The 25,604-nt window shown below is 37.4% G+C and overlaps 1 protein-coding gene and 1 pseudogene across 1 annotated transcript; both read right to left on the bottom strand.

The window, feature by feature from the left end:
- Positions 1–10,491, bottom strand: part of LOC121417826 — a 31,932-nt pseudogene extending 21,441 nt beyond the window's left edge.
- Positions 10,492–12,468: 1,977 nt separating this feature from the next.
- LOC121417806 lies at positions 12,469–25,121 on the bottom strand. The gene is made up of 7 exons (XM_041611544.1): positions 24,873–25,121; positions 20,975–21,103; positions 19,114–19,341; positions 18,000–18,113; positions 15,925–16,080; positions 14,337–14,418; positions 12,469–13,808 (listed from the first exon to the last, which is right to left on the bottom strand). The coding sequence occupies exons 1-7, from the start codon at positions 24,940–24,942 to the stop codon at positions 13,418–13,420; spliced, it is 1,170 nt and encodes a 389-aa protein (XP_041467478.1). The 5' UTR covers positions 24,943–25,121; the 3' UTR covers positions 12,469–13,417.
- Between the last annotated feature and the right edge of the window lie 483 nt (positions 25,122–25,604).

The following is a 25,604-nucleotide window of genomic DNA, read 5'->3' as shown; positions in this document are numbered from 1 at the left end:
GTATTAGGGGGCAAGAGATGTTAGGAATCCATGTGTGACCACACACATTGGTCATGCTGTTGGTCATCGTCTGAACTGAAATCTAAATAAAGGATTGACCTTCTTACGAGGATGTTCGCTATCATCTTTTGCAGATTCTTTTTCCCGAATTGTAGGATCTCTGCCAATTTTGAGACTTTAAGAGGAACGGTGGTCTTTGCTTGAACTAGATCATTCATCATCATCATATTCAAGTTCATTGATAATCAATTATCAATATATCATCCTCGCAAAAAGTAATGACTTAAGTTTTATTCATTCATTTCATTTTTAGGGGGGGTCGACTAAAACATCGTGGTTGGCTTGGTTGACATAGTAATGGCTGATACTGCAGTCACATTTCCCTACAGTGCCGGCCGCGGGAAACGTCACGCCCGAGCACGCAAACAGCCTAGGGGGCTTTCGCGTCTAACCGAGGGTATTCAAGGGGAGCAGTCTAGGGCGTTTAGACGGGCCCGCGGTTTTCCGCGTGCTATATAATATTGGCCGTGCCCGCACTTACCCTCGGAAATCCGAGGGTACGTACATTGCACTATGTTTACATGTACATGTACTTCGATTATCTTGTGATAGACCATTATGTTTTTAAACTAGCGTGATCGGGATCTATTGTAGGTTGAATTTTTGATTTAAGATGTTATTTGTTTTCTTTTATTCTTTAATTTCTGTTTCCCTTTTAATTCTTTTCCCTTATTATTTCTTTCCCTTCTTTCCTTCCCTGTTTCCTTTCCGTTTTTCTTCTGTCTTTGTTTCTTTCAAATAATGAAGGAATTATTTTTCTTTCTTTTCACCTCGGCTGGAACGTCGAAGCTATTATCGCAATGAATCTAAACTTTTCGACATATAGATACATGCATATACTCTCGGACGAAGGCCTTCTCCGAGTCTTGACATTTTTTCAGTGCTCATCATTTCTTTTCGCTGGAATAGTCACAATGATCGTTGATTACGATACAACGTTACGACGTGTTATGACATCGGTCATGCGCGAGGTCGACTCATGATATTTCACCGCCTCCTTTTTGTGCCACGATCTTTCTTTGATTTCTTTAAAGGGGGTTGTCGATTACGATCCGACGTTGGTGTGTTCTTTCGACATCACATCATGCACGGAAGGCAAGAGCCCCACTTATTGTCATTTTATCTCATTTCGGTATTGATATTTTATAAACCTCTATCATAATAAGCGGGGTATATAGGGGCCGGGGGGAGCAAAAAAAACCCTCTCATATCGGGGAAAATTGTTCTTTCTCACATCATAAAAAGTAGACGCGCAAAAAGCGAACCCCAGCAAAACTGGTTGTGCTCATCGATTTTTTTTTATTTGGTTCTTTTGTTATTGTGCAGTCTGGGAGAGTCTTGCTCCCCGTCCACGCCGACCCCTCTCCTTTGATCACATCCGCTTCCCAATTTATGACAGGATGTTCTTAGAAATGGGGGGGGGTATTAATTATCTGATGCGTCAACAACAATGAATAAGGATATTCTTTTCAATTCGGTTCAAATCGGGTCTTTAAAACCCCCACCCTGTAAAAAGTATAAATTTACCCCAATGTTGCAGATTTAACAAGTTTGTCTTTTTGCTAAAACATCTGATTACATTATCTGCTCTCGATTGCGGTGTTAGTTACATCGGTAGATATTCGGATTGGGAAGATAATAATAATTAACATAATCAAAGTAAAGATTACTTGTCCAACGCATTTATTACGCGCAATTTTATAAAAAGTTATAGATGGGTTTAAAACGAATATTAATATCCTTGATACACTTATATGATGAACTTCGAAGTAAAGATTAACCTATCATTTTTACGAACTGCAGTTTTATATTGATAGATTAGTTGGATATCATTTATGGTCTAGACATTGTTTCAATTATTTCATTTCAGTAAAACAATATTTTCCTTCGAATATATTTTGTTATATGAATTGGAAATGATAAAACGAAATCACAAAACCAAACCACAGCTTGGTACAATACATAATTCAGTGTTATATGGAAGATAAAAATAACAATAATACATGAGATTTGTAAATCGCACTTTCCATCTTGATTAGATGCTCAATGTGCTCCAGAGCAGAACAACAAAACTATTTGCATATATGTAACTATGAAAAACTTTCCTAACGCATTTAGCTTAAATGCTTAAACCCAAGCAAAAGTATGTTTTTGAAAGCTACTGACGTGTTGTATGGAATGGGTACTTAGCGAGTTAATTATCACTTGCCGACAAAGCAAGAATGGAGCTATACAAACCCTTCTTTTCTTTTATTAAGAATTTTAGCGGGTGCTCACGCAAACGCTAACTATCAAACCTAACTTCTTTTCGGGGAACAAAGGAGTTAGTCGAGCCAAGTTGAAGAATAAAGCCCGTCCGGGTTCACCTCTATACAATATAGTCGAAAATCCCTTTAATCATCACGCTCGATATCCCCCGCTATATATTTTCTCTTTCTCTCCCTTTCCCCTCCTTTTACCCCCCCCCCCCCCATTTATTCACTCTTTTCCTTCTTGCTCCCCTTCATATTTTTCTCCTTTTCCCTCCTGCTGTCCCTGTATATATTTTTTTCCCTTTCCTTCTTTTTTCCCTTTCCTTTATCCCTTCTGTTCCCTTCCCCCCCTTCCTTTTCTGTGCCCCCTTTCACTCCTTGATTTGTTTCTCCCCTTTATTTTCTACTGCTTTCCCTTCCCCCTTTTGTAATACCCCCTCCGTTATATTGCGAAACAACAGTTTCTTGTATTCTATAAAAATGTATAAGTAGCTTAATTTAACATAGCATTATATGTTGGGAAGAGAGAATGAGTAGTTTTATAACTAAACGGTAAATGAAAATAAATTTGATGATGAGAGGTGCATATGAAAATGATGTCCACAGATAAACATCGGGAAAAGATGAGAGCTAGTGGTTGAGATAGATAAAGGTAAATCAGGAGGGGATAAAAAATTATGAAAATTAGAGAGGGGTTCCAGTATTTTGATAAGAATAGTCGTATCCTTTTCTTTCCCTTTCCTTGTTTCTTTTCTTAGTCCCTTTCCCTCTCTCTTTCTCGCCTTCAGTAACTTTTATCCCCGCTATTTCATCTTTCTCAATTTTCCCTTCCTTTTTAATTTCTCACCCCTTATTCCTTCTCTTTATCCTTCTTTCTTTTATTTGCCTTCCACCTTCCCTCTTTTCTTTCTATCTCACCTTCGCTTTTTTTCATCACCTCTGTTTTCTTTCTCTCTAGGTTCTTCTTGTTTTAATTTCCCCCTTCCTTATCCCTTCTCCATTTTACATTTTCCCTCTTTCTCTTCTTCACCCCCCCCCCCCCTCTATTCTCTTTCTCCCCTTTCCCCTTCTCTCAGTCCGGGCTCCCAGTTTTCTATTTCTTTCATCAGCCTCTTATTACATTTTGCTTCCGATTTGAAAGATAGTTTTCGAAAAGTTTTAGTGTTACAGTGCCGGCCGCGGAAACGTCACTGTGCCCCGGGGATAGACGCGGGCGGTTCCCTAGGGCAATAATTTTCTAGGGGAGTGGACGCGGGCGTCTTCCCGCGTCCGCTCCCCTCAAATGCCCGCTACGGGCTACCGCGTCCGCCCTAGGGGGCACTGTGACGTTTCCCGCGGCCGGCACTGTACGTTTGCCGCACGGCGAGTCGAAAATAGCAGGGGTTTTTTTATTCTTATTCAAAAGACCGATATAGCTGGTACCATAAAAATGTTAAAGCGACTGTTTTCGACTCGTCGTACGACGCCGTAGGGAAAATGTGACTGCGTCATTACTCAGACCACACTATTTTTTTAGTACCTGGACCACTGCCCCATAACAGGGATGGCGTCAGGATATTTTGATGGGGGAGGGACAAACGGGGGTGATGTACGTTTACCAGACCTAGACCTTTTTATAACTTCTTTTTATTCTCTATATTTTTATTATTATTTTATGTTTTTAATAATGATAATAATAATTGGCATTTATATAGCGCTTTATCAATCTACGACTGTTCAAAGCGCTTCACAATTATTATTACCCGGTCACTGGATTCATAGCATTCCAAGCAGCCTGTTAGGCGCAAACTTGCTAAACCAACCACAATGACGGTTGTTTCCTACCGGTACCCAATTAGCACCTGGGTGAGAGTGGCAAAGTGTGGATTGACGCCTTGCCAAAAGGCGCTAGGCCATGTGGGATTCGAACACACGACCCTCTGATTACAAGGCGAGAGTCAGAACCGCTACACCACGGCGCTTTTTCTCTCTTTATTATTTACTACGTGAAAAAACAGGGTTAGTCGCCCCTGCCCCTCCCTCACCGCCCTTCCGATTAATTTATCAATTCAAAATGAATGCAGTTATATTCAATAAAATATGTCCGTTTCATGTACTTCATTCAAGGAGCATATTATTTGACAATGGTTTTTATCATATTTTATCATTTCATGTTTTGTCTTATGTATGTAAGTCTGTATGTATGTATGTATGGGTGTATGTATGTATGTATGGGTGTATGTATGTATGTATGTATGTATTTTTTTTATGTATGCAAGGCTCTTTAGAGTAATAATGTTGATAAATCAAAGCTTTGTAATTTCACGGATTTGTGGGGAAAACTCAAATAAGATGAATTAACCAAATATTTCATTTCCGTATTATTCTAGGCAATTGTATCAAGGGTTTAACGGACTGGTGACAAGTTCGAACAATGACGTAAACGAGGATTAGTTTCAGAATTACGGGTCAATCTAACCTTATGAAGATGCGCGTTTTATTGTTCTAAATATAACAATCATAACATGAAAAACATTTTTTTAAAAATGGAAAATATAAAGGCCTATATAGTTAAAATATATCTAAACAAATTAATTTAAAGATGAGATTACCAAACCGACAAATGAATCTCATATTGATCATATCAATAAATTCGAAAATATAGTTGCTATAACTCAATTCTTTTCGATTGATATCACAGGAGTATATAGAGATATGGAGGCCATGCACCCCCCCCCCCCCCTGCCCCAATAAAAAAGAAGTTTCACAACCAATGACCAATATGAGCTAACAATTTTGTACGAAAAATGGGTGGATTTTGACAAAATATCAAGAAGATATATTTCACTCTTCCCCGTTCTTTTTCTTTCCCTTTCTCCTTTTGTTTTTCTCGACCGTGTGCCCCACCCCCTATCAGTACGCCAGTGACTTGAATATGTTATTTGTTGATATATTTTTCTAATTTTTTTATCATTTTAAGATAATTTGACTTTATGTTGGTCTTCCCCTTTAAATTTGATGGTTAAATATCAGCTGTTGGCTTTGTGACAGATCGATAATCTCACGTCCAATCATTCACGAAGAATCACCGATAATAGGTGATGAGTCACAATTGTCAGAAAAGAAATGGATGCATTTCGGCTGGCTGTCAGAGGAAATTGTCCACGTTCGGTTAAATTTCACTTGCCTTAGTGAAAAAAGGTATGCGATTGCCGTCTAGAAACAACAGTATGTATGTTAAGCAATTATTATCATTATTATTATTATTAGGAGTAGTAGTAGTAGTAGTAGTAGAAGTAGTAATAGTAGTAGTAGTAGTAGTAGTAGTAGTAGTAGTAGTAGTAGTAGTAGTAGTAGTAGTAGTAGTAGTAGTAGTAGTAGTAGTAGTAGTAGTAGTAGTAGTAGTAGTATCATCATTATTATTATCATTATTATTTTCATTATCATTATTATCATCATCATTATTATTATCATGTTTATCATCATCATAGAATACGATTCGGATAGCGCTCCTATGTGTAATTATTACCCCGGGTAAGTTAGCCTACCGAGTCCGGTGCTCACAGCTTTTCCAGGAATTTATTGCAGGTACCCATTTACCTCACATGGGTTGAGTGAAGCTCAATGTGGGTAACTTTTTTGCTGAAGGAAAACACGGCAAGGCTGGAATCGGACCCACGTCCCTCAGATTGAAAGACGAGAGTCTTAACCACTAGACCACAGCGCCCCCACGAATGCGAGTATGCAATTGGAATTGACAGCAGAGGTGTCAAATCATCACATAGTTTTACACTAACACAATGTCAAAACACCACAAGTTGCAGTGTCACATAAACACCAAAGCCTTGGGCAGGTCATTCCTTTTCGACACCTGTTAGTGTGTTTCTATTTTGGAGCTGGGCGGTGTTAAATTCAAGTACACATGCTCCTAATGATGCCTAGTAAATAGAATTAGATTAACAATTATGACTTGTGAACGTGAGTGGTATAGTTTTATAGGTCGAGTCCTTAAATATACATACATGTACGTGTATATCTGTAAAATTAGACAAAACCATTCAAAACGAGAAAATTTGAAAGAGAGCAAGAGCGAAAATAATGGGAGAGGGAGGCACAAAATAATGGGGTGGGATATGGGAAGTAAAAGGTAAAAAGATAAAAATATGAATAGGGCACCCTCTCACATTGGCGTCAGCGCAGATGATTATCTCTGTTAGGGGGTCAAACAATATACCCCCCTAAAAAAAAATGTATATATACATAATTGGTATGGTGTCGAAAATCTGACGGTCAATCGGATCGGGGTCGCCCTAGCCACTAACCCGTCTCTGTGGTCTAGTGGTTAAGGCACCGGCGTTCAAAGCTGGTGGCCCGGGTTCGATTCCCGGCAGAGACATTTTTTCGGCATCACCAATTTTTCCAAAAGGGTAGATAGCTCTGGGGAACCTTGATTTAAGCTACGCCTACCTTTGTTCTCTTCATCCATTTCTGTCACACAATATTTAAATAAAAGAGTTGTACATGTATAATATTACATATATATATATAGTATCATGCGCTGACGCACATTCACTCTCAATAAAGAGTTAAGATGATTCATATCAATACAGATGATTAAGTAAACATTTGCCATAGTTTCCGATAAATGTTTGATATGAACAGGCCACTCTAGCTGGGGAATGTAAGGGCACAGCACCCCTCTATTATTCTGATAATTATCACCTGCAGGTTACACGACAGTTGCTCTTACGACAGTTGCCCCTCCGTCAATATCTTCTCTAAAGATAATAAGATGAGGGTTCGAATTTTCATAAGGTGTTTGTTCAGAATCACAATGTTTATTAGAATTAAATTAATGTTTGGGGAACTCAAGATTAGGAGCAGGGGCGGCGAAACTAATTTTCGTTTGAGGGAGGGCAAAGCAAAAAAGGATACTTAGACCTATATCTGTGATATTCCAACCCCAAAACTGGACATTCTTAGCACTTTTTGTAACCAAGAACAGATTGGGTACCTTTTATTACTATACAATAATTAATGCGAGCGCGAAGCGCTAGCCCCAAAAAGGTATTTTATTTTGAAAAAGGACATTTTTTTCCTATGGGGATTTTTTTTAGGGAGGGGGGTGTGTCCAATCCCTCCACCCCCCCAGCTACGCCGCCCCTGGATTGAAGCTCTGATTTATGTATGGCTAAATGTACGCACTTCCAGCTTAGGAGCATTATTGCCAAATGTCATGGAATCTATTGAAGTAACGTTATAACTTATATCTAAATATAGACAGATATAGTGCCATCTGCGTCCCCTCTATTCCAAAGTTACTCTATGCGCCCATTCTTTTTCGAGATCCAGGATCTGCCACTCCTGTGTATCATTATTTTGGTTTTGTTATGAACTTAAAGTGCACTGAACCACCACATACGATATAATATTGATCATTTTAAAAGGGTTGTGGTACAGCATAATTGTTAAAGGGGGAGTGAACTGAGAGTGGTCTCTCATTGATTGTGTGTTATGAATACATAGTCTTAAAATATACGTTTTCAGATATCTACTAATACTACAGTGAATAAATTGACCTATTATTGTATTTGTATAGAGGAAACTAAAATGTTTTGAGAGGAAAAGTAATTGCTTTGCTACTTGGTAGCATATTTATTGTGGTATAAATGTATTGAGTAGTTAATTAGCATGTTATCATTCAAGTGGGTATAATACTAGACTGAATTAGCATTATGGGTCAGGAAACTGGCCAGGTATATGAGTAGTTGAGGACTCGAGATGGCGCTCTTGGTTTGTATCTGCTTTAAAGGACAAGTCCACCCCAGCAAAAAGTCGAATGAATACAAAGAGAAAATTCCAACAAGCATAACATCGAAAATTTAATCGAAATCGAATATAAAATGTGAGAGTTATGACACTTAAGTTTCGCTTAATTTAGATAACAGTTGTATGCACACCCTGGTAGGTATGCAAATAATGAGACTGATGACGTCACCCACTCACTATTTCTGCTGTATTTTGTCAAATGGAATATGAAATTTTCTGATTTGAGTTGGCGAAACAAAGAATAATTCCTGCCTGAATATGTGGAATTGGCATTGTTTAATATCAGTTAAGTTAGTCCTGCAAAAAAAAAAGAAATATCGTAAAACAATATAAAATAAAGAAATGGTGAGCCAGGGATATCATTGACTATCTCATTAATTGTTTATGTCACTGAGTTGCGCATATCACTGTTTGTTTGTTTTTTAAGATAAGCGAAAAGTATAAATGCCATAACTTTCTCATTTCACATCCGAATTTAATGAAATTTTTAGCTTTATGCTGGTTTAATTTTTCTCTGTCTATTCAAATGAACATTTTTTTCTGGGGTGGACTTGACCTTTAATGCCAATAATATGGCTTTCTGATGAAGGGGATAGGGGTGTAGAGAAGGAGAGAGAGAGCATCAGGTACTATAAATATTCTATCCATTTTTACTGCTTATCTGTGAAGGAAGCGCACAGTTTCCGTTAAACTTGCCATGTAGGGGAAGGCGGGGTAAGTTGAGCATAGGGGCAAGTTGAGCCACCAGCCCCAGGCCAATAATGAATGAGTCAGACATTGTGGTGGTGTCATGTATTGATGACCCATAGCATAACCCCTAACCCCACCACATTGTTTCCAACTTTGAAACAAAAAGTATTTTTTTTAGAGGGAAAAATATGAATTTCAGCCAAAAAAGTAAAAAAGAGTGTGAAATAGATAAGTGCTTTATAAACACACACGTCTTTAAATATAATAAAGACATGATAACAACATTATTAGTCCTGGTATGGATCTTCATTCTTGTCATAGTCTTTTATATGATGGATGCATAATAAATGTGTGGATACAAAATTATCGCACTAAGTTCGGACTGGGGTAAGTTGAGCCAAACAGCATGGGGCAAGTTGAGCCATGGTAATTCCTATGGTAATGTATCTTAAAAAACAAACAAACCATAAAAATCGATTGAAATGCAGGCTGAAAGGAGCAAATTTACATAACTGCTCTTTTCCTTTTACAGGATGTTAGTATTTATAGAGAATTAGCAAGTGAAAAGACTTTAAACAAAAAATTGACATGTTGGTTCTCCCCCATACATTTTGTACATAGTTTTTGTGGCTCAACTTACCCCAGAAGGTGGCTCAAACTTACCCCATATATGGGGCAAGTTGAGCCATTTGACATCGTTTTTTTCAAAGGTCACAATGACTTTCAGTGTGGGGATAGAAAGTTATATATAGGTGGAAAATATTTCAGAAGAATCAAATTTCAAGGCAAGGTACTTATTTCGACACGATTATTAATCATAACAATTCTAACGGGCAAAAAGCAAAAACTGTCACAACTTACCCCGCCTTCCCATGTAGTCTTAGCATATTATAAACGCGATGTATAACCATTGAATCAGTTGTATCAACTTACTGTTCAACCTGTATAAAACAAGGTAGCAAGATATGGCACGGCCCCAATGTAAAACAGACTCTGTATCTGTTTGGGGCTTTTTAACCGTGTGAAAATAGAATTTATTTATCTATCTATATTTCTAGAGAAAAAAAAGGTTATATTCTCTGGCTATAGCAAATGATACAAAACTATTTAGAAGTAGCGAAACAAATATAGTAGGGAAAAAATACAGGTAATGGAAAAGGAAGAGAAACGGAAAATAACATAAATAGATATAATAGATCATATCGCTATATACATGTATAAAAAATTATCCACTTGAGAAAATAAGTCCCCTTCCCCCATAAATGCCGTCCCCTGCCCTTTTCATACACTCGCATTCCCCTCATGAGACATGTCACCCCTTAAATTCATCAATCAATCGTCATCATGCAGTTGACGAGTTTTCATGATTATAACTTTGGATAACTTGTCATCTAGAACATTCAAACTTACCCTGCACAGAAGTGTGTATCCATAACAACGAAAAAACAAGGGATGAATAAAACATCATAATGTCAGCACAAATTGATTTTTAGATTGGCACTCAACCGCTTAAAACTATTCGCACACTCCTGTGTCGGTACAAGCTCGACATATCAACTTGGAATGAAACAGGTTCATCTCATGCAGGTGCATAATTATGCCCGGCAAACTTATTTGACAGCCCGCGTTGAGTCATGTTGAAACCGCACAGAGGAATGTTGTTTTTCAGTCATCTGCAAAGGTTTCGAGCTAAACACGGTTATATCCGATACCCTTGATTGTATCGTAGACGAAATATCCGTTCTGAATGATCCGGTTGACATGGATTCGCCAGCAGAAGGGGGGCGTGGTAAAAAGGCCTGTCGCCTAGATCTTTCAAGAGGGTGTGTAAGTCTGACTTTAATAGAAACGTTTATGAATCCAAGCGCATAAAGACAATGGCCATGAGTCATTATACTGTTTCTTCAAGTTCAAGGTAATCTCAGTAAACAGTGGTCGGTGGCCATGGGGAGGGGAGGGGTACACGAGCCAACAATTTCCAGGTCATACCGTGGTATGAACAGGACTTTTTTATGATTGTACCCCGAGCATTAGGGCGAAGTACAAAAAAGACCATGTGGCACAGTATGGTGTATACGCACAAAATTTGCTCAATATAAGTTCCGAGCGACCGTAACGAGCGAGAAAAGAAATCGCCTTCTCATGAGAATCTAACTTTGTGATTGATTTTGACGTGGTATTCAGAAAATAACGTCATATCTTACATCTTTCTTTCCTTTCATTTTCTTTCATCTTTTCTTTTTATTTCTTGGTTGTAGAACTTTTTCGGTAGGCAGTGCCGTTGGTGTGGGAAACAGACCGGAGTTAAAGAAAATCTGAGATTTATTCTCAAAATGCAATGAGGTATCTCACAAGGCCTAAATAATTTTTTTTGTATATTGTTCAGGTATTTTATTTTGAAAGCTTAAGTAGTTGTTATTATGAACAAGATGTGTATCTATTTTTTTTAAATGAATGCGAGCCTGAAGCACGAGCTGATTTTTTTTTCACATTTTTTTTTATTTCCACAATAATAGCAAGTAAGTACATTGTTCGCAACATAATCATGGAAAAGATGCAATTCAAATTACATTGCAATAAAAAAATTACAGTACATTCGTGAAAGCAGTCAAATAATTAATAATGTTCAGACAACAAAACCACACTGCAGACTCATCCAGAGAATTGAATAAATGAAGACCATTGTAAATGATAGTTTTCTATTTAATGTTCTCAACAAAGGAAGGTGATATTATGATTGTCTTGTGGAATAGTTATAGAAATGATCAGTTTTGGCAAATAATATACTTAGTAGGGTTGGCAACTCACCGCGATTTAATTAGTACATAAAACAGCCAAGACGAAGGTGATATAAGTCATTTATTTTCACAATTTTATTAGAATAAAAAAAAGTTCATCTGTGTGAGCCAGTGGCTTAATCACGGGGGGGGGGGGGCAAGATTATACAGCAATGTACTATAGATATTCACTTTAGATTGAGAAGGGAAACATAGAAAAATGAGCTAAAAAGCAGAATTACGCACAAGCGTAATATTGTTTTTTTTTTCATTTTCGTATTAGAAGTGGAACGAACAAAAAAATGAGTTCAAACGCATCATTATACATAAGCATAATACAATATTTTTATAAGAACTTAGAGTAATCAACTATATAGATTTTCACATTTCGTCTCGGACAATCAGAGAAAAAACAAAACAAATACTGAGCTCACAATAGGGGCCAAAGTTAAGAAGCAAAAATCGAAATTTTCTTCTAATTTGTACAATAATATGCAAAGGAAACAGTGTGTGTAAGGGTGTGTGTGTATGTGTGACACAATCAACTCATTTGCATATCACTATGTTGTGTTGGAAAACGCAAAAAAAAAACAATTAGTTTATAACAACATTTGATTTGAATGTTTTTTCCACTCTTGTTTTGATTTACAAAATACATAACAAAGAATAATTATAATTATGATCCATTATAATACATAATAAACAAAGAATAATTAGACTACAATATTAAGTTACGAAAGTGAACATGTTTAGAAAAAGAACAAAGTATTCAATGACTAATTACAAGTTGGAGAAGGAGTTTCTGTGAAAAAGCAAAAGTGGTGCGATTATAAGCAGGGCATTAAAGACACAAGCAGCATAAATAGCAATTTCGATTTTACTTATAATTCACAGTACTTGACCAAATATTTTCACTTTCGAAAGGAAATCTAAAAAGTTCAAAAGCGGGACCAAATTGGGTGTCAACAATAAAAATAGCAAAATACTGCAGGTGATAATACGACCCCCCCCCCCTCCAGTAAAAAATTTATGATATCAACATGTTAATCCGTGGATGCCATTGGACAAACTTTAATCAATCTCTGAATTTTCAAGAAATTCAAGCTCAATATTTCTGATACAAAGACAAGATTTACTAAGGAATAATGCATACCAATATTTCGTAAAAATACAGGTATCATATTTTATTATGTTCTGGACCCCTTGGCAGAACAGAGTGGTAATAATTACCACTCTGAGTGGACAATCCAGCCATTCATATGTATTCATTTTGTATTTTATTTTGTAATTATATCTGATGTATTTAGCATGTTTTTCGATGAATGAGAAATAAATACAATACAGGTCCCTATTAATTTGTTCAAAATCATTCTGCCTCACTATTGACTTGCCAGTCGTAGCAGTCATTGTTCAAATCAGATGGAAAACACATTTATCTCTCTACGTAGCATTACCATACACATTTAATCAATGTTTGTATACTTGTATAAGGACTGCAGTTGAAAAGTATAGCTTTTAAAAGCGCTCTCCCTTGACGACCAACCAGACGTGTTCTTTTTTACATGTATTACTTGTATGTTCTCATTTACATCGTCACTGTACAAAAAACAGCATGATATACTTTAGAATTCAACATAAAAAAATTACAACATTATTTAAGCATAGCAAGAAAGAATTTTAGATACATGATCAACAGTAAGCAAACATAACGCCTAAATTGACTTTTCAATCTCCTTTTTGCAATTTTTCTTACAAAAGACGCCTTCTTTATTAAACGATGTAAGTCGTCTATATCCTTTAATTTTGCTAAAACTGCGATATTGAATAAATTTAATTTGATGTCTGATACAGTACATTATCAATCAACCCGTCATCGTTTTGCTCACATGTCAGTGGACGTGACGTCACCAGAGAGACTTCGGTATCCATATACGTATGCACGGGATCTTCTGAAATACCACTCCGGATCGGAGGCATGTCCATGTAAGCATATTCATGCTCTTCCCCATCAGCCACCGCGGCATCCACATCGTTTGCCATACCGGGCATGCTGGGAGGCAATGTTGGATCCGAGGCATATGCGTTTTCCTTCACACACAACGTCTCGCGTGCGAGTAACGGGGTCGGTGTGGTGTCCTCTGATTGGTCGGAAGTTACGTTGCCCATAGTAACGAGGGGACTGCCAAAAGCAGGTGGATCGCGTAACCGTTGTCTGCTTTTTCTGTGTAAATGGGTAGGGTTAGGTAATACGAGCCACATACACGTAACTATGGAAGATTTTGTGCATATTCATTAGACGTTTCAAATACAGAATCATAAGAGAGTGTGTGACATAATATTATCTTTTAATATTTAAGGAATTCTTTATTGTTATAAATATATAAATAGAACAACGATCTGTAATTCACTTTAGTTCAGTTTTATTTTTATACTTTCTCATTTCCAACAAAGAAATACAAAGTCAATGTACATGTAAGTATCATGAGCGCAGAACAGTCATTTAAATGTCTTCAATATTCAATGCAGTGCACTTTCAACCAAAGATGGTATTTCGCACATGATCGGGTTCAGCGAAAACGAGTGGAAACTTTAAAAGAAGTACTTTATGAGCAATTCTACAATATAACATGCCTCATTTTAGCCAATCACGTAGCACCATCCTGCGTGGAATAAAGCTAATATCATTAACATCAACAGACGTTTACAATCTGCAATGACAGAATTCGAAAACAAAGCCTAGGTTTCTCACCTTTGAAATCTGGCCATCACAATCAAGACGACTATGATAAGGAGAAGAACGACCGCTACACCGATTATGATGTAGATATACACTGAAAAACAAATGTACATACTAGACTTAAACCATGATTATGAGAATATATTACCTGCATATTAATAATAGTAATAACGAATTGTTTACATGGGGTAGCCTCTTCAACCCTTCCCGGTCTCATAATGCTGAGCTCCAAGCCATTATTCAAAAAGAGTCTATGGTATGACTCAGCCGGGGATAGAACCTTCACCCATGAACATGATGAAGCGGGTGGTACACCACGGGGCCGCAATGCACGGTTTATTTTGCCCCTCGCGAGACATGCCTTTTTCTTCGCGATTTTGTTTTAATCATTTATTTTTTTATTATGGTTCCATAATATTTTACTCCGGTGACAATTGCTCGGGTATATATATATCACACTCTCTAATCGAATGACTAATTCAACCCATATGTTTATAAACCTTAAATAAAAGTCCACTTCAATACGCACTAAGTAAAATAGGTTCAACATTGCACCTTTAATGGTGCAGACCAATTTAAGGTGCAACTTTGTACCATTCTGGAAAGGTGCAACTTTTCAGCTCTCTGAAAGATGCAAATTAGCACCATTAAGGTGGCGAGTGATAGGTGCAACTATGCTTGAATACTCGCTCTGCACTTTTTTCCGCAAAGTTGCACCTTTCGTGCACCCCTCTTTTTTAGTGTTTAACCCCCACCCTCCGTCTTAGATTAAACAAATCCCCGGATCATTTGTCGCAGGAGCAAATGTCGTCATCACCCTGACATGAATCCGGGATTTAAAGGGGAATGAAACCTTTGGAACAAATAGGCTTGTGTAGAAACAGAAAAATCAAAGAATAAGAATAAGAAAGTTTGAGAAAAATCGGACAAATAGTGAGAAAGTTATGAGCATTTGAATATTGCAATCACTAATGCTATGGAGATCCTCACATTGGCAATGCGACAAGGATGTGTGATGTCACTGATGAACAACTTTCCCTTTGGTGGACTATAAAATACCCTCAAAATGTCTCTTTTTGCTTTTTGTTATGATGATACAAACTCTTTATCCATGATGTATTCTTAAAAAAATATGTATTACATGCCCTCATGTAGACAGAACACATGATTTATGGATAGATGTGATAAAAGAGGCAATTCTAGTGAAATATATACTATAGTAATGGGGAGAGTTGTTCACAAGTGACATCACACATCTTTGTCACATTGCCAATTCGCTATCTCCATAGCATTAGTGATCGCAATATTTAAATGCTCATAACTTTCTCATCATTTGTCCCGGAATCTTCTGCTCGGTGTAAAAGTGGCAGAGGTAAAAATGGCAAAGGTAAAAATGGCAGAGGTAAAAATGGCAGAGGTAAAAATGGCAAAGGCAAAAATGGCAGAGATAAAAATGGCAAGGGTAAAAATGGCAGAGGTAAAATTTCCTCTGCCATTTTTACCTTTGCCATTATTACGTCTGCCATTTTTACCCGGCACCGAATCTTCGCCTATACAGTAGTAACAATACATTTGCTAAAAACAGAATTGATATACGTACTATCGTTTTTGCCCTCATTAATCTTCGTATGTTCTGTTATTGTTGACGGTGTGTTTATTGATTGGGATGACAACACAGTTGAAGAATGAGTTTTAGTCGACATGACAGGTGTGCTGATTGCAGTGTCCACAGTTGCCTTTTCGCCATCACTGTCGTCTATATAGAATGAAGATGAAAGTCACACAGTTAGAATTTAGATTTAGAAAATGAAAATACGCTAGTCCTGCCCTCGCACACAGGGATAGTGCTAGGGTATTTTGATGGGGGAGGGGCAAACCTAAAGATGACGTCATATGACCACTACCATCATCATCATCACCACCACCACAATCATCATTATCATCATAGTCATCTTCAAAATCATCATTATCACCACAATCATGACCATGATCATCATCACCTTTAACATCACCACACAATCATCATCATCATCAACTTAATCATCATCATCACCACCACCGATCGTTATCATCACCATCATGATCATCACGACCACGGGCACCACAATCATCATTATCACCATCACCACCATCATGACCATGATCATCATCATTGCCTTTATCATCATCATCATCATCACCACCATCACAATTATTACCGTTATCATGTTCATCATCACCATCATTGCAACATCAAAATCATCACCATCACCACAATCATCGCCATCACCACAATCATCATCATCACCACCACCAATCGTCATCATCATTACCGCCACCAATCGTCATTATCACCATCATGATCATCACGACCACGAGCACCACCATCCAGGCTCGGATCCAGGAGGGGGTCGAGCCGGCCCCGTCCCCCTATTTTTGACAACCAGTAGAAAAAGTGTACTCTTTAACTTGATAGAAACTAAAAAAAAACAGAAAGAAAAGTAAGAAAGATGTATTATACCCATGATGTGTAATGTACAGCCTCGTAACGGCCGGCCCGATCCCGAAAAGAAACAAAAAATAGGTGTGGGAAAGAATTGGAAAATAGACTTTATATACAAATTTTCGCTCGCGCTTCGCGCTCGCATTGCATGTGTAATGAATCCCATTCAAGAGGATTAAATGGCACTTATGTATCCAGTTCTGAAATCCATTTGCACACAATATTTCAGCTCGCACATCAAGCTTTCATTATTTTATTTGATTTACACTAATTGTTTATATATATTAAAATTTTCAGTTCGCGCTGCGCGCTAGCATTGTTTGATTTGTGAGTTAACTATCCTCTTTGGAAATTCTTTCCAAAATTTGTCAAAATGCTCCTTTATCATGTCAGTATATCAAAAAAAATAAGCTCTTGCTTCGCGCTCGCATTTAATTGTTTGAGACACACAGCTTGTTCTTTATTTAAATAAAACGCGCTTAGTCTGTCCATTTTCAGGTCGGAATATAAAAAAATTTGAGCTCGCGCTTCGCACTCTCATTATCTAATTGGTGATACTTGTATCCTCTTCATCAATCACTAAAAAACAGTTCTAATTGGAGTCATTTTTCACGTTACCATAATAAAATTTCGGCTCGCGCTTCGCGCTCGCATTGTTTAGTCGGATACTTATTTTTTTTTTCATGATTATAAAATCTCCTCGGAATCTTCAGGTCTAAGGACATGTATAGTGCATATATATATATATAAAAATTGAGCTCGCGCTTCGCGCTCGCATTATATATTAAGATCACATGAGATACCTTATCTTGTTTTTTTTAAATCTAACATATACTTAAAACTTCAGTCTTTAGTTAGGACTACCCCCGGAAAAAACAACCCAAAAAAAAATCAGATTATAGTGGCCAATCGAGAAAAATGTTGATGAAAATTTTTCGCCCCCCCCCCCTATTGGCGAAAGCTGGATCCGCCCCTGCAATCATCATCATCACCACCATCATTAGCACCACAATCATCATTATATAGTCATCAAAATCATCATCATCACCATATTTCTCACCGTCATTTTTTGCAATGGGGAGCTTGATATACATGTAGTATTTCCAACCACCAGCCACCTAAAACACAGAGGCGAGCTAACACCATCAATTTAGAGTCAAATTGCAACGTGTAGTATTGATTCCATTACGTACCGATGCAGGTGAGCCCAAGAAGACCTTTACAGCAGTCAACTTGTGAATCAGTTGAACATAAATCCTGTGTAGTTATATTGGTAGTGAATGTGCACTGGCTGAGATTCCTTGCCCCTGTGTCGAAAATTATATTTTAGAGACAAAGAAGCTAATGAAAGTTAAAATAGGTGATGAGCGAACAACACACCTTCAAATTACCTCCACATCCGAAGTAGAAAAGGTTTTATTTCCAAGGGCTTAATTGGCAGATGTTACGGCACCTTTTGGCAAACTGCACATTTTAGTAAATTACGAAAATGTGCAGTTGCAGAAATGTTATTCGGGGCTTCGGTCCATTGTCTCCTTGAGGGAAACCCTGATCCGCATCTGAAATGAACATTTGGCCTACTGGATTAAAGGGATGTGGGATGGTCCAGTCTGGAGATATTTATATCTCAATTAATAGAGTAAAATTCACAAAGCAAAATGCTAAATATTTGATCAAAATCGGATAAAAAATAATAATAGCTGGAATTAAAGCACTTTTTTGCCTGAGGATACAAAGCGCTGCTATTATTACCCCGGTTCAGCTCGAGCAACCATCACCGGCGTTCAGTGCATTCAAGGAAATAATCCTCCCGGGTACCCATTCACCTCACCTGGGTCAAGTGCAGCACAGTGTGGATATATTTCTTGCCGAAGGAAAACACGTCATGGTTAGGATTCGAACCCACGATCCTTTGTATGAAAGCCGATCGAAACGTCAGAACCACACGACGCACCGGCCAGTGCGTGCCCAAATAAAGTTATTGAATTTTTATTGTTAAGATTTGCATTATTCATGTGAAACATTTCCAGGCATATAATTGTTTTCACAAAATATTGATTAACTTTAAAATTTGATAACTTCGTAATTTGTTATCCGATTTTGATGACATTTTCAGCATTTTGCTCTGTGAATTTTGATATTTTCAGCCCGGACTTGACGCTTTGATCAACAAGTGAGTCTCCAACGCAAACTGAGACTAGCACATAACTTGCTCTTGCTGAGGGCCTTCAGTACACAAGGCATTACGTACAGGTATAGGCTGCCCAGTCAGACCCTTAACCCGAGGGAGCAGACTATACTACATACCTGGACCGCATGATGCGTATGAGTGTAGGATGGGCATGGAGACATTCAACGAGGTATCGGTCGAATAACTGGATCCATTGTTCGAGTAACCGAGATGAGCACATGCAGCGGAAGCCTCCCATGTTAACCATCTACCACCGTGGCAGATAAAACCAACGTCCCTCGTTTTCGTCTTCTCTTGAACGATGACCAAACCTTCAAGGGATGTAGCTCCAGCAAAATGAATCCCTTCAGCATCAAACATAAAAGCATGATATAAATTTAAAAATAAAAAAGAGTGAAAAGCATCACCCCCCCCCCCCACAAAAAGATCGCAAATTAAGGATTTTCTCGTTTATTACAAGTCAAAATGTATGATATTTCATTTTTATTTATATATTCATTTATCTATCTATATATTTATTTATTTATTCATTCATTCATTTGTTTATTTATTTATTTATTTATTCATTCATTTATCTATTTATTTAATCACGGTATACTCACTTCAGCATATTGGATGTTGATATGTGACTATATGTTATAAAACATATAATCATGTTAGCAATGGGACACAACATGTTAAACATTTTTTAAAGTAGCGTTCGAGCGAAAGTTTTGGCGTTTTGAACATGTTGAACTTTTGAAATGAAAATCTAATTTGTGATGTATTTGACGCAATATTCATTAAAATGATACCATGTATCATACTTTTTTCTTAATTTTTTTTGGAAGGGGATGAATATTTGGAGGGCAGAACCCTCTCCAAAGCCCGAACCTGTATTTTTAAAAGAATAATCTCAAAACCGCCCTTTATACGGTTGTCAAAAGCTGATTCCGTCTACTGGTATATGAAGACCTGCAAAGTGTTGCTGCCCTCTACGTTCGCTGTGGTACACGTTTGGTTACGGGTCAAAGAGATACTATAGGTCTCACAGGCCTAATTCATTCCCCATAGACTCATGTGTTAAATTAGCACTTTAAAAAATTCATAAAAAATAAGGATGAAATTCGGGGGTCGAATGTTTACTACCAGTGGATAGGATTTATATCTGGCAATCCATATCTGACCAGAAAAGGGTCCCTCGACCGGCTCATTTCAAAAATAAATTGGCGTGTTTGAAGACACCGTCGGGGGAGCAGATTCATCAACTCAAACAGCAAAATGGCCCTAATCCTTCCGCCAGTCAAAATATAGTCCAAAATTGGTGATATTTCTTCCCAATTAGGGAAAAGGAAGTTCAGTAATTACCAAAAATAGAATCAGTGTTAGATGTACAATCATATGCATACACTTTGTCAATCAGCCATATCAAAATAAAAAAAATAGCAATGGGTTGGCTCGAATGAATATCTATGGCCTACCACTAGTAATTAGGCCCGTGAGACCTCCAGGATGAAAATAATATATGAACAGATAAAGAAAATCAGACTTAACAAATTGAAACACTGAAAATTTCATCAAAATCGAACGAGAATAACAAAGTGATGACGTTTTAACGATAAAACATGTCTTCATGAATATGCAATTAGAAATTAAGCTGATGGTATAATATCCCACTTATTATCAGTATTATTTTGTATTCATTCATAGAATTATATTCATTCAAATTTTGTCGACCGAGAATGGAAAATAATAGATCGACTACGTTAAGGAGACATGTCTTGCGAAATATATGAAAATATTTCCCCGGGGATAAATAATTTGGCCGAAGCGCATAGCACTGATGGAATATAATTATTGGCAAAAAAAAAAAAAAAAATATATATAATTATTGTCCCAAAGGAAGTATTGCTTTATATGGATGAATAAATAGATTAAATAATTTTTTCAAAAACAGATAAATAAATAATTGTCGACGAGACGTTCATTTATACTTACGGGTGCACTTTTGTAAAAAGTCGTTACAGCAGTTATTGAATGTAACACATTTATAATTGCACTGGCAATTCATTTCTTTATCGAATAAATCACCACATCTACTTTCACAAGAATGCAATTGATTGGCTCCTGCAAAAAAGAGAAACCATGATAAAAGCGTGGTTAAAATGACGAGGTTGTTGTGATGGTTTTTTTTTCAATAAATCAATAGCGTAACAGGTGGGGAGCAGGGAGCAGGCTGCCCTCAAGGCCATGGAAAGCGGGTTGTAAAGGACTGAGAACTTTTTTGAAATTTTCGGGAATTTTCCATTGTTTTACACAAACTGAAAAAAATGTATTTTTAAATACAAACTTATCATGGACATTCTCATATAATTTACTCTCCATATACACACTAAATAAAGGTTAACCCAACATTGAGTAAAATGGGAATATGCATATTGGTTGGGTAAAAAGATATACTTTGTAAATTTTACGTTGCGTTGAAATATCCCAATAGTTTTCATAAGAAATATAATTTACATCACAGTTGTCAAGGTCACAGGGCGGATAATGCACTTGAGTGCTCGATCGTAGTACAGAGTATATTAGGCGCTTCAGTCACATAATCAGAATACTTTGCCAATTTAAGCGGGTAAGGATCCCTATGGATAATGTTGGAAAGACTTTATATAATTCCATAACTTGATAACTATTATTTTATAACTAGATTTTTATGAAACTTTTGCTTTGATCCCCGCCTCATTTAACTGTTATAAGATTCTTTTCATAAGTTTCAATACGTTAGAATTGTGTGAAATAGTGTGGTTCTCCTTTTTCAGAATGGCTCCAGTCTATACACAAAAGCACGTTTTAATTGGAGCAATTTGGGGTCCGTCAACCTCAACCTTTTTTTTTTTTTGACCCGCCGACATTGAAGTCTTGCGAATGCGTATCTTTTAAGACCAATACCATGTTTACACTTGATCGGATTTTGGCTCAGAACCAATAGCCGATGTATAGTCTGCTTTTGGATTATATTGCACTGCGTTTACACGCTGTTACAGAACCGCTAGCCGATGCAAAAGCTGATTAAGTGTAAACAGGCGCGTACGCAGGATTTTTGAAAGGGGGGGGGTTTCGAGCTGATTTTTTTTTAAATCTCCCGCCCAGTCTCTAAAAAGTGATGAGCGGGGGGGGTGATGATTTTTTTTTCTTTTTTTTTCAGCGCTGCAAATAAGACAATAACATTTAAGTGGGGATGGGTATGTAACAGTGCGGTCATGACCCGCGAGCGAGCAGAAATGTTCTCGTTTTTGCGTTGAAAACATAACCTTTTTGTCAATAGTTTGTTGGTATCATAGTCGATGCTACATGTCCTTCGGATCGTAGCACTCATGATATGGCCAACCGCGTAGCCAGGATTTCATTTTGGAGGGGGCGGTAAATGCACGCGAAGCGCGCTCCCTAGGGGGTGGGTGCAGGAAGGGGGAGTTTCCCCCTCCCGCGCGAAGCGCGAAGCTTTTAGTGTTTCATGAATTAAAATGAAAAGGAGCCGTTTCTCTTGTCTCTAGTACCTCCAATTCGGTTGACTATATTGCGATTTTGAACCTTGTTTTCAAAAGTGATTGTAAACGCACAAAAGAGATATACAATGGAGGAAATTAAAATGATAATAACTCCGCGCGAAGCGCGGAAGCTAAAGTGATTTATCAATTTTTCTTGCCATAAAAAGGGTCCCGAGAAAAGGGTATTCTCAAAGATATATTGAAACTTTCTTTGGAAAGATCAGATTTGATTACAAACAATTTAGCATCAGTGCATATTTTTAACTCGCAAAACAGAGAAGATTGGTAGAGGAAGATATTCCTCCCCGCGATGAGCAATGAAACTCTGAAATTTCAAAGGGCGGACGTTTCATCAAATGTAGATATCTCTAATACCCAATCGTCTCTAATTCAATTGATTTTCTAAGATTATTGAACTTCATTACAAGGAAAATAGTGCGCATAAAGTTGAAACTTCTGTGATTTATTGAAATTATCTATCTATATAATAAAGGATGATTAATTTTTTTGACTTATCCTGAAGCGCTTCATTTTGAATATAAAGAAACTTAAGTGTCATTCAAAATTTCAAACTGAGGGCGCAAAACAGGACAGGAGATGAATGTATACAGGGAAATGACATGAAGTTTAATACAATTTGATAAAAAAAATATTTTACTTTTTTATTTAATACGACACGAATTCCATACCTTCCTCTGTTTAAATCAGGAACCTGTTTGCCCCCAAATTATGGTTGTTTAAAGTAATGAGCTGAAAAGCGGGAGAAGCTGACTTTATGGAGGTGACGGCAGAAACTGATATAAAGATTTTACCCGCTCGGAGCCGACCAGACCAGAAGTTGCGCGATCAATTGAAAAAAAAAGGTAACTTCATACATTTACTTCGGCCTAACCTTACTCAAATTCATGCCCTAATGTATACAATTTTAACTTTAACTGGCAAGAAGCACATAGCTGAGGTGGAAAAACAGGGTTAGAGAAAAGGTGGGGGAACAATGGAGAACTTCAATATTGTCATTTAACCGCACGCAGCGCGGAAGCAAAATTCATATATGAATTTAAAGCAAGAAGAGTGAAGGAGTTTCTCTTTTGAGAAAAAAATAAAGAATAAATAGAAAAAACACAAAGCTACCTTTCTTCCCTTTCCTTCCTTCCCTTTTCCTTTTCTCCTCTCCTTTTTTCCCTTCTTTTTTTTTCTTTTTGGGGCTTTTTTTTGGGGGGGCGACCGCCCCCCCTGGCTACGCGCCTGGATATGGCCTTGATCAGAACACTAGAAACTTGAGAAATGTCATGAATAATTACGAGCGAGCGGAGCAAGCGAGCCGAAATGTTTGCGTTTTTCCGTCAAAACATACAATTCTTCTCAATAGCTTGTTGGTAATGATTACATGTTGGTAATGATTACATATTAGTTGATGATACATGTCCTTCTGCTCGTAAGTCTCATGATATGGCCTTGATCAAGAGACTAGAAACTTAAGAAATTTCATAAATGATTACGAGCGAGCGGAGTGAGCGAACCGAAATTTTCGCGTTTTCCCGTCAAAACATACATTTCTTGTCAATAGTTTGTTAGTAAATCAAGTATTAGTCGATGCTACATGTCCTTCTATTCGTAACACTCATAATACGGCCTTGAACAGGAGACTAGATACTTATGGAATTTCATAAATTATTACGAGCGAGCGGAGCGAGCTAACCGACATTTTAGCGTTTTTCCGTCATTTTGGTTTTCATATTGGTAAAACATATTTTGTAAGAAAACGTATGTCTTTGTCTTGGTTCACTTGTATTCATAAGTATACATCATGATAATCATGTATGGCCTTGTTAATGGCGATACCGTGATCATGTCGGCGACATGCGGAAATAAAAGATATAATAAAATGGAGCGAGCGAAGCGAGCGGAATTTTTTTCTGTGTTTTTCGTCGGAAACATGAGATTCTGTTCATTATTGCTGTCATATACATTATTGGGTAGGGGAACTGTCCGTAACCAGACCAAGGAGTTATCAGGCTCTTGCCCGATAACTCCTTGACCAGACCGACCTCTGGGGAGACAAGCAAAAAAAAAAAGGGGGGTTTGAACCCCCTAAACCCCCCCCCCCCCTTGCGTACGCGCCTGAGTGTAAACAAGGTACAAAATTGCCCGGTTACGCGGTTGCGAAATAACGCAACATTTGCAACCACGGAACCGGGAAAATTTTGGTCTTGAAAAGATGCGCGTTTTGTACGTATACTAAATGTAGACAGGTATCGGTATAGTAGCTATGAACATGGAACTGAATTCAACATAATTATTTGCAAATTTAACAAGTTATGATAAGGAGAGAGTATACACATACGGCCTACCTGTTTTGCAGAAAAAACATAGAGTCAATGATAGGCCAACTGCCAAGAATAAGTTCTTCATTCTCTTCATTTTTCTACCAAAATAACTGATTCTTTTTGACAAAGTCCAATAGCACCTTTTCTAAACTAAAGTCAACCTTAATTTACTTTCTCTTTGCTGAGTAGTTGTGACATGAAATACCTCTCATCCTCAAACGCTTAGTTTTCTCTCTTTTTCTTTCGAAGTCGTACTTCCGCTTTGCTACATGCTGCATGGTGTAGGAAATCCTGGAAAAAATTGTACTAGTGTATACATGTAGAGTATATTAGACTACCCGTTCAGAGCAATATTCAGATAGATTTTTAATGGGCAAATTCAGGTTATTAAGGATAATATATTGTTTCCTATATAGTTCCACACCCAATAATATTAAGAATTCCCAACTCATTATTGTTCAACAAAATGTCGCGCTTCTATATTCGTTAATGCTAACTCTTTCCTGCTAATACAATTAATGCATCCAAGAAAAACACACAAAATATTTGCTCAGGGCCTATGTATTTATTGTTCCTGGTGCTCCCATAGACTGATTAATGAGATATATAATCCTGTTGTACTAAAACCTCCCGTTTTCAAATCAATATACTGTACACCAAATATATTTCCTCGCAATTCGAGATATTATTATTTCATGTAGTGACATTTGCTTCTTTTTCATGACAGTGATTGCCCTATTTAAGGTCTTGCTATAA

Source organism: Lytechinus variegatus, chromosome 1 (genome assembly GCF_018143015.1).
Source record: "Lytechinus variegatus isolate NC3 chromosome 1, Lvar_3.0, whole genome shotgun sequence".
Classification (NCBI taxonomy): domain Eukaryota; kingdom Metazoa; phylum Echinodermata; class Echinoidea; order Temnopleuroida; family Toxopneustidae; genus Lytechinus; species Lytechinus variegatus.
The sequence above is the reverse complement of the archived record's forward strand: the minus strand, read 5'-3'. Positions and strand labels throughout refer to the sequence as shown.

Bases quoted from the DNA above. Each gene is read 5' to 3' on its own strand.
- LOC121417806 (XM_041611544.1), bottom strand. From the start codon at position 24,942: ATGAAGAGAATGAAGAACTTATTCTTGGCAGTTGGCCTATCATTGACT. The intron at 21,104-24,872 runs GTAGGCCGTATG...TCTTTTTTGCAG, and splicing joins ATGTTTTTTCTGCAAAACAG to GAGCCAATCAATTGCATTCT. The intron at 14,419-15,924 runs GTACGTATATCA...TTTGTTTTTCAG, and splicing joins TAATGAGGGCAAAAACGATA to TGTATATCTACATCATAATC.